At 38.5% G+C, this 13,641-nt stretch overlaps 1 protein-coding gene and 1 pseudogene across 1 annotated transcript; one reads left to right on the top strand and one right to left on the bottom strand.

Annotated features, from left to right (window-relative positions):
• Positions 1-973: 973 nt before the first annotated feature.
• Positions 974-9,119, top strand: LOC113276941 (annotated as a pseudogene).
• Positions 9,120-9,789: 670 nt separating this feature from the next.
• LOC113282382 (histone acetyltransferase of the MYST family 1-like) lies at positions 9,790-13,431 on the bottom strand. The gene is made up of 7 exons (XM_026531369.1): positions 13,103-13,431; positions 12,398-12,651; positions 12,191-12,259; positions 11,930-12,091; positions 11,677-11,770; positions 11,434-11,582; positions 9,790-10,501 (listed from the first exon to the last, which is right to left on the bottom strand). The coding sequence occupies exons 1-7, from the start codon at positions 13,296-13,298 to the stop codon at positions 10,226-10,228; spliced, it is 1,200 nt and encodes a 399-aa protein (XP_026387154.1). The 5' UTR covers positions 13,299-13,431; the 3' UTR covers positions 9,790-10,225.
• Positions 13,432-13,641: the final 210 nt, after the last annotated feature.

Here is a 13,641-nt window from a genome sequence, read left to right as displayed (position 1 = left end):
CGATCACCACCTGTTGTTATAGGCAATGTTAAAGCAGAAAAATAAATAAATATTTAGGAAATCAAGATAGCTCTTTAATCTAAAAGATTTGGAAACTCCGCTTTTATTTAGGGGTTGGGAGTAGAAACTAGCTAAATATACATGGATGAATGGATATATTCAAAGATATGTACTGAAAGGGGTTGTTTATTTATTGCTTCGAGTGATTTAGAGTTTTGATTTGTTTCTCTTTTTAATGCAGGGTTGATCCTTTTGCCAAACACAAAATTGGTTAAAAAGATCAAAATCAACAATTCCTGAGTGAAAGAGACATTTAGATTTTGATACTGTTTAAATGGACAAAAATGTAAAAATAGTCAGGATATAAACAGTTTCATCCTACCCATTTTCAAATATTTTTTCTTATTTTTAAATTACATCAGGATAAATCCGGTTTCATTCTTGTTATTTTTTAAGTTTAAATCAGGATGAATCCAGTTTCATCCTTGCTATTTTTTTGGTGTTCGTTTCGCCCATACTAATTTTTACTCGTCCATTTGAACCATGTTTTAAAAATATTTGGACAAATGATCCATTTTCCGTTTGCCAAAGAGGTTCAGTAAGATATTCCATCAATTTTCAATGCGAGTCAGCTTAGGCTAGCTGGCAGTCTTTAACAGTTTTCTTATGCATTGGAGTAGCTATATTTGTGATAATTTGATTAGTTTTAAGATGCCAGAAGACTCGATAGATCGTTAGCGATGAACTGATGTTAGATTCTTGCAAATCATAGATTGAATTTTTCTTTATATGTGACAACTTGGATAGGCCCTGAATGTGATAAGCTTATCAAGGATTCTGTAATGATAATATAGTCTCACTTCTTTCTTTTTAGTCTCACTTTATGACTTGGGTGCCAGTGCCCTACCATTCGACTTTATTATCTGGAACCAGTTTATGTTATGGCCTGAATAAATGTAACCTTAATCTAACCATGGCAAAGTCGTTGGTCTGGATAACCTATGTTCACCTAACAACGTCAGGTCCTAAAGTCCGGGTTAACCACAAAGAGGTTGAGCCCGGCCGTTGGCCGGTTTCTGCTATTGGAGCTAGTGGCAGTTGAGGCACGTATAGCTTGCAATGGCTACATATTTTTGCATGTCCAACTTGGGGAGTATGACGTGACCCTTTCTTTTTCTTATTGCATTTCTTTTAACTTTTTTGGCGGCCTAAGGTCAGGTACACGCACGAGGGATGAGTCGCATGACCTACAGAATGTGAGATCATTCCGTCCTATCAAACCGGTTTACGATGACATTTTGACTACAAATTCTTGGTTAACTCAAGAAAGCATGCTTTTTCTCAAAGGCGTTAATGGAGAGTTGAAGACTAGAGACTTAAATCACCTGCCAATGGGAAAGGAGGTAAGAGCAATTCTCAATACGGAGCGAGAGATATAGTTGGGCATTTAGATTGTTGACAATGACAATAACCTCCTGATGATAATGGTCAACCTGACAACAACCTGCTAATTGTGGACCCAAATATGGAGTTAGCATTTAACCAGCATCACTACTCAAATTGGACAGCATGCAATATATAAACCAAATAAGGTCTTTTAATTCTTTCAAGATTAAATCTAACTCATCCCTCTTTTACAAAGAATTGAAGAATAATCGATATGGATAGTATAGAGGAGCTTCAATTCTTAGGATTGTTTGGAATCAATCTATATATCAAGAATCCTTTAAGATAACAATAACATGCAGAAAAATCTTCTCAAGAATTATTCTTTCTCTCATCCTACCTCTGTCTTACAAAATCAATGATAGTGACTGCTACTAGAGGAACAAAATCCGTCCTCATATCATCTCCGGCGGGATGGGTTATTTTCGCTATATTCAAAGCCATATATTTGCTTTTCCACCTCATATCCTCTCTTTTGTCAAGTGGCCCACACCCATTCCAAGCTTATTGGTGCTGACAAGTCCCTTCCATGTCAAGTCTATGCTAGCAACTCCGCCTCGCGTTCCAAAACCTGGCCCCAAAAACACCTAGTCATACTGGGATTTGTGCAAAGCTGCCAGATACGAGGATTGTGGATTCTTACTTACATATCGAAAAAGGTCAGACAAATCTCCTCGGCCCTCTTTCACGACTTACTGTCTCAGTTCTATTCTCGTCCGTCACCATATTATGCTTACCTCGCGACAAGGCCCCTGTTCCAAGCTAAGCAGTGGACTTAAAATTGATGGTGGTTTTTGAACAAAGGGTAAAAACGTAAAACCTCACGTATAGCATGACGTCCCAGTGACACTAGCACATTTATTAGAACATTTAACGCGCTTATGTAAAAATCACCAGGGTACCTTTTTCAAATACTAAATTAGGGTTTCGATGCGCGAAACCCTAAATTCACACATATCGCGCAACCATTATGCAAAAAGCATGGCAAACATGCCAAATACACGCACCGTGCAATCATCGCGCAGAACATAGCAATTGCACGTATCGTGCAATCACTGCGCAAAAACATGGCAATCATGCCACTCACACATGTCACGCAACATGCCAAATGCACGTACCGTGCAAATATCGCGCAAAACATAGCAATTGCACGTACCGTGCAATCATTGCGCAAAAGCATGGCAAACATGCCAAATGCACGCACCGTGAACTCATCACACAAAACATAGCAATTGCATGTACCATGCAATCATTGTGCAAAATATGGCAACCATGCCAAAACTACAAATAACACGCAACCGTTGCGCTAAATATGGCAACCACGCCAAACCGCAAAGCAACGCGCAATCATCACGTAAACCATGCCAAAAATCCAAAACGCACCACCATTTCACAAAATGGAAACCATGCCAAAAGCGCGCGCCATTGGCACATGTCGTGCAACCCTTGCAACCTGACATGCCTAGCCATGCAACTTAGGGCCAAAGCCGCCACACGCGCCATTGGCATATGCCGTGCAACCCTTGCAACCTGGCATACCAAGACGTGCAACCTAGGGCCAAAGCCGCCACACGCGCCATTGGCACATGCGGTGCAACCCTTGCAACCTGGCATGCCAAGCCGTGCAACCTAGGGCCAAAGCCACACGCGCCATTGGCACATGCCGTGCAACCCTTGCAACCTGACATGCCAAGCCGTGCAACCTAGGGCCAAAGCCGCACACGCGCCATTGGCACATGCCGTGCAACCCTTGCAACCTGGCATGCCAAGCCGTGCAACCTAGAGACAAAGCCGCCACACGCGCCATTAGAACATGCCGTGCAACACTTGCACTTTGGCATTTCCACTTGCACCCGACGTGCAACCTAGGGCCAAAACCGCCACACGCGCCATTGGCACATGTCGTGCAACACTTGCACTTTGGAATTTCCACTTGCACCCGACGTGCAACCTAGGGTCAAGGCATACCACACATGCCATTGGCACATGCCGTGCAACACTTGCACTTTGGCACTTCCACTTGCACCCGACGTGCAACCCAGGGCCGAGGCATGCCACACATGCCATTGGCACATGTCGTGCAACCCTTGCACTTTGGCATGCCGCTCCTACATCAAAGGCCACGATTCCTCTTATGCAAAATCTCAACCGTCGAAGGTCGCCACTAATCCGGCAAGTCTCTCAAGCTCAACTTCTCGAACACCAGCGACATGCTACATGTTTTCCACGAAAACACTCGAGACATCAAAACGTATGTCACAAACTGGGGGATGCTCATTAGGGTTTTGGTTTGGCGGTCTACAGCGTGCGGCATACACAAATGCCCGTTTCAAGAAAGTGTAATAAGAATAAAACGGTTAGGAAATGCAGGAAGTAATGGTGAAACGCTCTTTCATTATGGAGCATCAATTCCATCAAATTCCATCAATACCAGGCGTTACCACCTCTTCCCGTTTAACTCATCTGTTTCTTTTCTTATGGGGCCAGAGTACGACTTGTATAAATAGGTTTTACTTATTTCCACTAAGACACAAGTTTTTGGTCAGGGAGAAATACAACACTCAGAAAGGCAACTCTTTCTAGCTTTCTCAAAGCTTTCACCTTCTGATACAAGTCAAGTACTACTCTTCTAGAACTTCTCTGGTCTCAACACTCTTTTCGCTTCCCTCCCTAAACCAGCCCTTCTCCTCCTTTTTGTGACCGAAGCAAATCCGGAACGGCCATTTCTTGGTTTAGGCCAGATTTGTATAGATTGATCTCTCGAATCTAAAGTAATCCCGTGTAGTACATTTATTTAGAGTTTAGATCTATTTCTCACTCACCCACCGAAATTACCAAAATCAGCAGAAACGATTTTCACCCATAAACAAAAAGGAGCACTCTGGATGTCGTGTATTGCTTGGAGAAGACAAAAAAGAAGATCTCGAAAGGATGTATCATATTTTTTCTAATATCAAGAATGGGTTGGATCCTATTTCTGCTGCATTCAAACAACATGTTACTTCTGAGGGTATGTCTTTGATCCATGAAGCAGATGATGCAGTGACAAGCAAGAAGGAAGACAAAGCTTCGGTGGCGGTGCAAGAGCACGCTTTCTTCAGAAGAGTGATCAAGCTGCATGATAAGTACTATGCTTATATTTCGAGTAGCTTTAAAAAAGATAATATTTTCCATCAGGCACTTAAGGAGGCATTCGAGGTGTTTTGCAACAAGAAGGTCGGTAACAACTTGGTTGCAGAATTGTTGTTTACCTTTTCTGATGGTGTCCTTAGGAAAGGTGGAAGCAATGAGAAACTGGGTGATTGATACATGTTGATCTCTGTACCTTGGTGACTATTATTATAGAAGCGGAATTCATAATAATAATAGACGAAAACTAGAAAACAGAACACAATAGAAACCAGTTCCGAAGAAATATATCTTCTCTAGATTATGAACAAGAAAACTATTACAATTCTCTCTTTGTTACGCTCACAATCTCTCTAGGTAAATAACCTTAAACTATTTGCTAAGCTTGCTTTTACAATAATTAATATTGCCTCACAAACTTATCTTCTAGGTATGCGTGTTCAACCTCCTTTTCTAGGTGTCAAACCTCACTATCTAGATGTCTTAACTATAAGCTAAGCATCTCTATTTATAGCTTTAATGATTTCCAAAACCTTTCTAGGAATCTATTTCCTTTTCTAGGTTTAATTCCTTTTTCTAGGTATATTTCCCTTTCTAGGAATATTACCTTGTCTAGGAATATTCTTAATCTAGGAATAATTCCTTTTCTAAGTATATATTTCCTTATCTAGAAATATTACCTTGTATAGGAAATATTCCTTTTCTATGTATATTTCCTTTTCTAAGAATATTGCCTAAAAATCAACATTCCTTCCTTAATTTACAATTTTATCCTCAATCCTTTTTGAGGATCACTAGTTCCCGGAGAAGAAGATACACATGTATCATGCGCCCCCACTCAAGAACGTGAACTCCTGTGAAAGTTAGATTTGGAGGTTAGGGAACCCGAGAGTTCCTTTCTCCATGTTGAACCATCTCTCCTTGTCGGGAACTTGACTTTGACTTCCAATTAGAAAAGCGTCATTATCTTATTGTCTTGTCTTAGTCACTCTTTGCTCCCTAATGGAATCCTCTTCGAGTGGTTCTTCTCTATCAAACCACAAGTCTTACGCATGTGGCAAGATCATTTTGTCATCTCCATCATTATCTAGTAATGGTGGTTCAAACATCTTCAACCTTTTTAGGTCTTCTTCTTTTTGTTTGGTTAGGGTTTCCAAACAAACTCTACTCGGCTTCTCCTCAAGACAACAGGTCACAAGGAGAATGAACGTCGTACTAGAATTCACCAACCGTTTATCCTGAGTGGCTTTAATCAAGATTGCTCCCTCAAGAGGAGAGTTAATAGCTCGTATTACAAAAGCTTTCCCATCTTTGGTAAAGGTATACTTCTGCTCCTTTTGATGTAAAACCGCATATCGATCCCACAAGTAAAGACTACCAAGTACAACTTGACAAACATCCAATGGAACCACGTCGCATGTAACCTCGTCAATGTATGACTCATCAAAAGAAAACTTGAACGTGCACTGCTCTGCAACCTGTAGACCACCTTCCTTTTGAAGCCACCCTAAAGGATAGGGTTTCGGATGTTTAAAAGTTTTCAAACCCAACTTATGTACCAAAGAATGTGAAAGTAAATTCTTCTGACTTCCTGGGTCAATAACAACATCTATTAGTGTTCTTTTAACCTGCATCTTAACTGTGAAGAGTCGTTCCCTAAGGTCATCTTTTAAAGGTCCTTCTTTTTCTCGTGCCATAAGAGAGAGATTTGAGTTGGGTTCCTTTAGTCCTTGGATTTCTATTGGATCTTGTGCGACTAGTGTTTCCTTCTTGGCTTCTCTATTCTGCAACCCTTTTGGTTTTAGATTAGGATACTTCATCCAACGCTTGTCGATAACATGTCATGTTTGTTTGCAATGAGTACAAGTCAAACCTTCTTTTTCTTTAGACTTCCTATCCTCTTTGCTCCTTTCATCTCCTTTAGCGACGAAACCTCTAGACTTCCCCTTGGTGTTTCCCTCAACATCAGATTTATTAAGCCTACCTTCGATGGCATTAGCTTTTCTGCTTGCTTCGGAGATAGTATCCACCGAAAACATCTTCAACTCCTTCTGTATATACTCATGGAACCCGGAGATATACTTCATATAGATAGCATTATCTTCCAAGTATAAATCCAAAACCATACCTTGATTCTGAAATTCCGAAGTATATATTCTTGCACGGTTTGGTTGTATGACTGCTTCAAGTCGTACCACTTGAACCATCTCTCTTCAAGGTAGCCAACCGGATAAAATTGTTTCCTCACAACTTCCTTGAATCCCTTCCACGACAATGCTCCCTTACTTAGATATTTCCTTTGGTAAGCTTTCCACTATATTAGAGCATGCTTTGAAAGCTTCAATGCCGCAAAAGATATCTTCTCCTTCGAACCATATTCAAACAAAGAAAAGTACGTCTCTAGACACTCTATCCAATCATCTAATTTCTCGACATCGACGCTTCCATCATAAAGTGGAATATCAACATGGAAATCAATTTTTAGATTCTTACCATGATTCATAAACTTACCATGAGGTTTTGTTGCTTTTGTGCCTTTAGGAATCTCATCTTCTTCTTCCTCTTCGCTTTCTTCTTCTTCCTCCTCATCCTCTTCTTCCGAACCCCAAGATGGAGATTTCTTTTTTGTAAGTTTCAGATTTGGTGTATTGGAACGAATACAAGCAACCAACTCGTCCAGGGTAGTTTGAATTGTCTTCATCTCTTTTTCTAACATAACCACCTTATCGTCGGTAGTTTTTGGTTCATCAGTCTTAGACTCATCGTCTGATTTTGTCATCCTTGGTTTTCTTGTCCTTTTAACGTATTCTTGCTTTTCGAGTAACTCACCAAGTTGTTTGTAGAGAGATCTAGTGAAGACCATAAACCACTGAAATCTTCCCTAAAAGAAACGAACTTTGCTCTGATACCAACTTGATACATGTTGATCTCTGTACCTTGGTGACTATTATTATAGAGGCGGAATTCAGAATAATAATAGACGAAAACTAGAAAACAGAACACAATAGAAACCGGTTCCGAAAAAATATATCTTCTCTAGATTATGAACAAGAAAACTATTACAATTCTTTCTTTGTCACGCTCACAATCTCTCTAGGTAAATAACCTTAAACTATTTGCTAAGCTTGCTTTTACAATAATTAATATTGCCTCACAAATTTATCTTCTAGGTATGTGTGTTCAACTTCCTTTTCTAGGTGTCAAACCTCACTCTCTAGATGTCTTAACTATAAGCTAAGCATCTCTATTTATAGCTTTAATGATTTCCCAAATCTTTCTAGGAATCTATTTCCTTTTCTAGGTTTAATTCATTTTTCTAGGTATATTTCCCTTTTTAGGAATATTACCTTGTCTAGGAATAATTCATTTTCTAAGTATATATTTCTTTATCTATAAATATTACCTTGTGTAGGAAATATTCCTTTTCTAAGTATATTTCTTTTTTTAAGAATACTGCCTAAAAATTAGCATTCCTTCATTAATTTATAATTCTATCCTCAATCCTTTTTTAGGATCACTAGTTCCCGGAGAAGAAGATACACATGTATCAGTGATGATGCCATTGAGGAAACCCTTGACAAGATTTTATGCTTGCTTGCTTATCTCGATGACAAAGATTTATTTGCTGAGTTCTGTATGAAAAAGCTTGCTCGCCGCCTTCTGTTCGATAAGAATAGTGCTGATGATCATCATGAGAGGAGCTTTTTGCTAAAATTGAAGCAGCAGTGTGGTGCACAGTTTACCTCGAAAATGGAAGGCATGATCAGTGACTTGGCACTAGCAAGGGATATGCAGACCGGATACGTATGTGGATTATACAGACAGTAATGATTATACTCGTAATGACATCAACTTTAATGTCACTGTCCTTACTACAGGATTCTGGCCAAATTACAAAACTATCGATCTGAACTTGCCTGCGGAGATGGTACAATGCGTGCAGTCTTTCAAGGAATTTTATCAGGATAGAACCAAACATAGGAAACTTACATACTTATACTATACTCAATGGGTTCTTGTAACGGCACTGGGAAGTTTCAGAAAAAACCTATAGAGCTTATTGTGTCGACTCATCAAGCTGCTGTTTGGATGCTATTCCACTCATCAGATAAATTAAGTTATTCAGATATCAGGGCACAACTAAACTTGACAGATGATGACGTTGACAGATTGCTCCACTCGCTTTCTTGCGCAAAGTACAAGATCCTAACAAAAGAACCTAATACAAAAAGCATATCTCAGAAGGACAGTTTCTCGTGGAATGTCGAGTTCACTGATAAAATGAGGAGGATCAAAATTCCTTTACCCCCTGTGGATGAAAAGAAGAAGGTGATTGAAGATGTTGATAAGGATAGGCGTTATGCGATTGATGCTTCTATTATGCGGATTATGAAGGCTCGTAAGGTCTTGCAATACAATGACCTGGTGACAGCTTGTGTCGAGCAGCTAAGTAGAATGTTTAAGCCCGATTTCAAGATTTAATTTCTCGAGAATTTATCGAGAGAGAGGAGGGAAATCCGAACACGTTTAGATATCTGTCTTGATTCTTTAAACAAGGTGTGCACTGTGTACTTTGCCACTACTGCAAGGAGACGAGCGAGTGCAAGTTACTCTCTGCTTACATAGTTTAGTTTTCATTAATACCCTTTTATTGTGAAATCAAGGATTTCATCTTTTGATAACTAGAAGTGGTAGATTGCTTGTGGCATGTTTTCATGTCTTTTTTTTATGAGCTGATTTGTCACAACTTCAAAATTACGCCATACGAGAATGAAAAAGAAAACTAGCACTTCTTTTTCGACCAGGATATTCAGTATGGCAAAGAAACTAGTGCGATTTGATGAACTTGCCTACCGATCAAAAATAAAGTTGATGAACTTGCCTGGCTGTTGGATGAGGTTTCATTTCTGGTGTTGGAGCTAGTGGCAGTTGAGGCATGTTGCAATGGCTATGTTCTGCCGTTGGAAAAAATATGAAAGTATCTTTGTGCTGCTTGCTTTTGATCCTTGTTCAATTGTTCCCGGAATTCGTAGATTGATCCCATGTTCAATACTTGTTTGCAATAGGTAGAGGAATTTCAGCATGCTGCTTGTTTTGGCTCTGCACTTTGGTAATATATAACAAGCCAGGAACTTAGATGTGGTTCTAATAGCATAACTGGTTGGAACCAGAATCCTGACTACACGAAAGCAGTTGACATGGAAGCCAAAAAAATGACCAGATATGGAACAGTTACACATTTTTCAATTAACCAGGAAAAGAAATGAATTTCCTGATATAGTTTGATAACCAAACTACAATATAGACAAACCATACTGCACTAAATCTAAGGTTCACAAAATGCTTTCAGCCAAACAGATAACTGGAACCACTGATATATTGTTACAGGGGGGAAAATATAAGAGAAACGAAAAACTACAACAAAAAACCACTAATCTTGTTACTGTTGGTACTGTTGTTTCTCGTCTCCTTCTTTCTTCTTCTGCAAAGGAGGCCAGGTTCACTTTGAGATTATCAAACTCAAGGCACTCTCATCTGTATGGCTACTTAAAATCCCGTTGGTTATCCTACTAATTCTCATGATATTTTTTTTGACAGATATCTAAAGATGAATGTTACAAAACAATAGAGAAAGAATGGAATATAGGAATCAATCTTCTTCTTCTTCGGTTTGAGGATGAAGCCATGTTATCATCTTCGCAGCATCAAAGTCAGGACACGGATCAAAATAACTGTCAAGGTTCTTGGTATAATCAGGAAAATCAACGATCTCGGTTTCTGTCGAGTAGATATCATGCCTTGCAAGGCTCACAGCATCTGTAATGACATTGTATCTACGATTCTCTCTGTCAAGCTCTAGCAGATTCAGCTGTTTAAGTGTGACTGTAACATCTTCGGGGTGTATTGCAGTCTTTTCACTTAGGTCCTGCACAGAAACAAAAAAATTAAATTAAAAACCAAAAAGATAAAAGCGATAACTCTAGAACATTGACAATCATGAGTTTGAACTAATAAAGCAACCGAGTTGTGTTTTAAACTTTGACCGGTGTATTTATTTTTTTAATGTTTCTGGAAAGCTTGAAATTTTGCCATGTTTGAAAAGGCAAGGATCTGCATCAAGAAAATATAACAATGGCCTTTAAGTTTTACTCTCATTCTCAACATCTACCAATCAATAACTGTTCTCACGCAGAACGTGAGAGAAACAGTCAAGCATAGAGAGATGGACCCCTCCTCCAACTCATCACAAATTTGATTTTAAGAGGATACACAAAAATCTCAATCAGTAAAATCCTTCGTCATTTGTATTTTACATGGCGAGTGTATAAGGACTAAACACTACTGTGTATGTGTAACCAATTTAGACATAGCAACTGGTAGAGGAAGATCAGTAGCAGATACAATTGCGAAATATAAGCAAGGTAGTTTGCTGCAGGTGCAAATGAAATTATCAAGGAGTATAAGAGCCAATAAAAGCTGATGCTGTTAGCATATCTCATAGGGACGAGATTTGCATGCAGGATTGGAGCCCAGAATGTGATTACGAAAAAGGTAACTATCAATTGCAAGATTATATTCTCAACAACACCAACTGGCAAATCCCCTGGGAATCAAAAATGTAACTGCTGACACCTACTTGGATTCCAACAAACTGAATTTAATTCAGTGAAGTCATGTGAAGCCTAATTTAGCATAATGTCATACACATTCAAAGTAATGACTGGTGGATTTCTTCTCCGGTCCCTACATGTCTTTTAAAGTTCGGTCTATATATGACTGAATTAGTTTTTTTCTTGTGTAGTTTATGTTGGCTTTGGCCTGATCTTCAAAAAAATAAAAACGAAGAAGTATACGTACCAGAATCGAGAGAGGACCGCCTTTATGCTGTTTCAGTACTCTTAGAAGGACCCTATTCCAGTACTTTCGGTAACAAGATAGCGCAAGGTCTGAAAGCTGCGACTTTACACCGCCCATTTTGACTTTTTCCCACTTTGCAATTTCATGAGCTGTGTATTATAAAAGAGACAAGGATAAGAACAGTTAAAAAGCAATAGAAATTAAACAGGGGGGAATAAGAGGAGCTACAGAAAAGTTACTTACCAAGTCCAATTAGAAAGGTCCCATAGCCCCGTCTTTGATACGGAGGAAGAGTTAGAATGCGAGAAACATTGTAAGATTCCATTACAAGTTTTACCTTCATTGATTATGAAGGATAGATGTGTAAACAGTTAATCCAACCAATCCTCAAACAGATCACCATGACGGTAATTTAACCAACATAAATTACCCCTTTGCATGAACTCAGGTAATAAATAAACATAGCTATAAAATTGATGAACGGAGAGCTATTTACCTTTGAAAAATATGCAACCATGTCATATCCTAGATCATCATGGACAATTAGAACGTAGAACATTTTGTTTTCAGTTCTTCCTAAATTGCCCTTGATATCGAGAAACATCTTAGCTAGATAGCTCAGATTATCACAGTACTCAGTATTGGTTGCTCCATCAATCTGTTCATCCATGTTTGGATTAGAATATGCAATTCAAAGAAATAATTTTGTAATCCTAATAAAAACAATGGAATGGTAACATCATGTATGAGAACTTGCCTGAAAAACTGATAAATTTCCATCTCGATAGATCTCGTGACCAGGGGGGTCCCTTATTTGACAATCTTTCTACCAAACCAAAATATTAAGAAAAATCAATCACAGAGAATTCTAAACATGCATAAACCTTTTAGAAGCATATGCTTTTGATACTTCTAAAAATAACCGTAATCTAGAAACAAAACATTACATGAACTATTATCTCACCTTATGCTTTTTAAGCTGCGATCTAGAGTTCTTAAATGTAAAACAAAACTCACAAACGTGCAACCTTCGACAGTCTTCAAATTCTAACGGAATAGGGGAAGAATACCATGTTTTAATCTCATGCCTTCGCAGCTCTATGCACTCAACAGTTCTCACTCCTGCAAGCTCTTCAGGTTCAACTGGTTCAATATCAGGCTTTAAAGATTTTAGATCGAATCGTTCAAATTTCACCCATTCATCATTCCTCCTATTTACTGCAATGAAAATCAGAAACAAAAAAACATAAACAGCCAGCAAACCCTAAAACAACATGTGAAACTATAAATTAAGACATCAAACAGCGAACCACAAGAACTTAATTTTTTTTCAAATCCTAATATACATTTGTTTCCAGTCAATCAAACCCATGCCAAAACACAATTGATTAACCTAACTCCGCAGAAAAAAACAATGAGCAAATCAAAGAATTGAGATCCCTAAACCCTAAACCCTATCCACAAAGAATTCTTCGCAATCTTCAATTTATTTCCAAATTCATCTTACAGAAAACGCATAAAATTTCCAACCTTTTCAAATTCCCACATCAAAATCTTAAATCTTTCAGATCCCCAAACCCTAAAAACCGAAATTCACAACAAAAAAACGAAAAAATAAAATAAAATAAAATAAATAAAGAAGAAAGATTTCAAGAAATACAAAACTTACAATCGATGTAATTAACATAATACTCGAAATCACCAACACCTCCACCGATCAAATTCCTCTTCTGAATGATCTTGGCGAGATGAAAATTCCCATCTTTGATTCGACGACAGTTGAGAACATTGCCGGGAAGAATGTCTTCGCTGGGTTTACCTTTCTGGGTTTTGGTTCTTATTTTCGAAGATGTTGATGACTCCATTAATGGGGGATGGTGAGATTAGAACCAATCGAACCAGAACTGGAGAAAGTAGAGAGAGAAAAGGAGGGAAATTTTTGAGAAAAAGTGAAAAGTCTGTGAATGACCTCTATTGCCTTTTGGGGATTAAAGGGTAAGAATGGGTATTATCAAATTTCTAGAACCAGAACAATGGACATTACGCTGGACCAAATTGGAATTCTCTAGCAAGCATGAGCTATGGCTATGGAATGGTCCTAGCAGGTTCGGATACCAGTTTTTCGTCAATCACACAAATCAGAAGCAAAAAATTAAAAAAAGTATTTCACAAAAAGTTAGCTTATTTGTTTTTAAAATTGTTTAAAAT

The sequence above is a fragment of the Papaver somniferum genome, chromosome 1 (assembly GCF_003573695.1).
Source record: "Papaver somniferum cultivar HN1 chromosome 1, ASM357369v1, whole genome shotgun sequence".
In the NCBI taxonomy this organism is placed as follows: Eukaryota; Viridiplantae; Streptophyta; class Magnoliopsida; order Ranunculales; family Papaveraceae; genus Papaver; species Papaver somniferum.
The sequence above is the reverse complement of the archived record's forward strand: the minus strand, read 5'-3'. Positions and strand labels throughout refer to the sequence as shown.

What these genes read in the sequence shown, in the direction of transcription:
- LOC113282382 (XM_026531369.1), bottom strand. Translation starts at nt 13,298, where the DNA reads ATGGAGTCATCAACATCTTCGAAAATAAGAACCAAAACCCAGAAAGGT. An exon ending in TTATGTTAATTACATCGATT is followed by an intron (nt 12,652 to 13,102) that starts GTAAGTTTTGTA and finishes TTTTCATTGCAG; the next exon opens with TAAATAGGAGGAATGATGAA. An exon ending in GAAATTTATCAGTTTTTCAG is followed by an intron (nt 12,092 to 12,190) that starts GCAAGTTCTCAT and finishes ATGGATGAACAG; the next exon opens with ATTGATGGAGCAACCAATAC.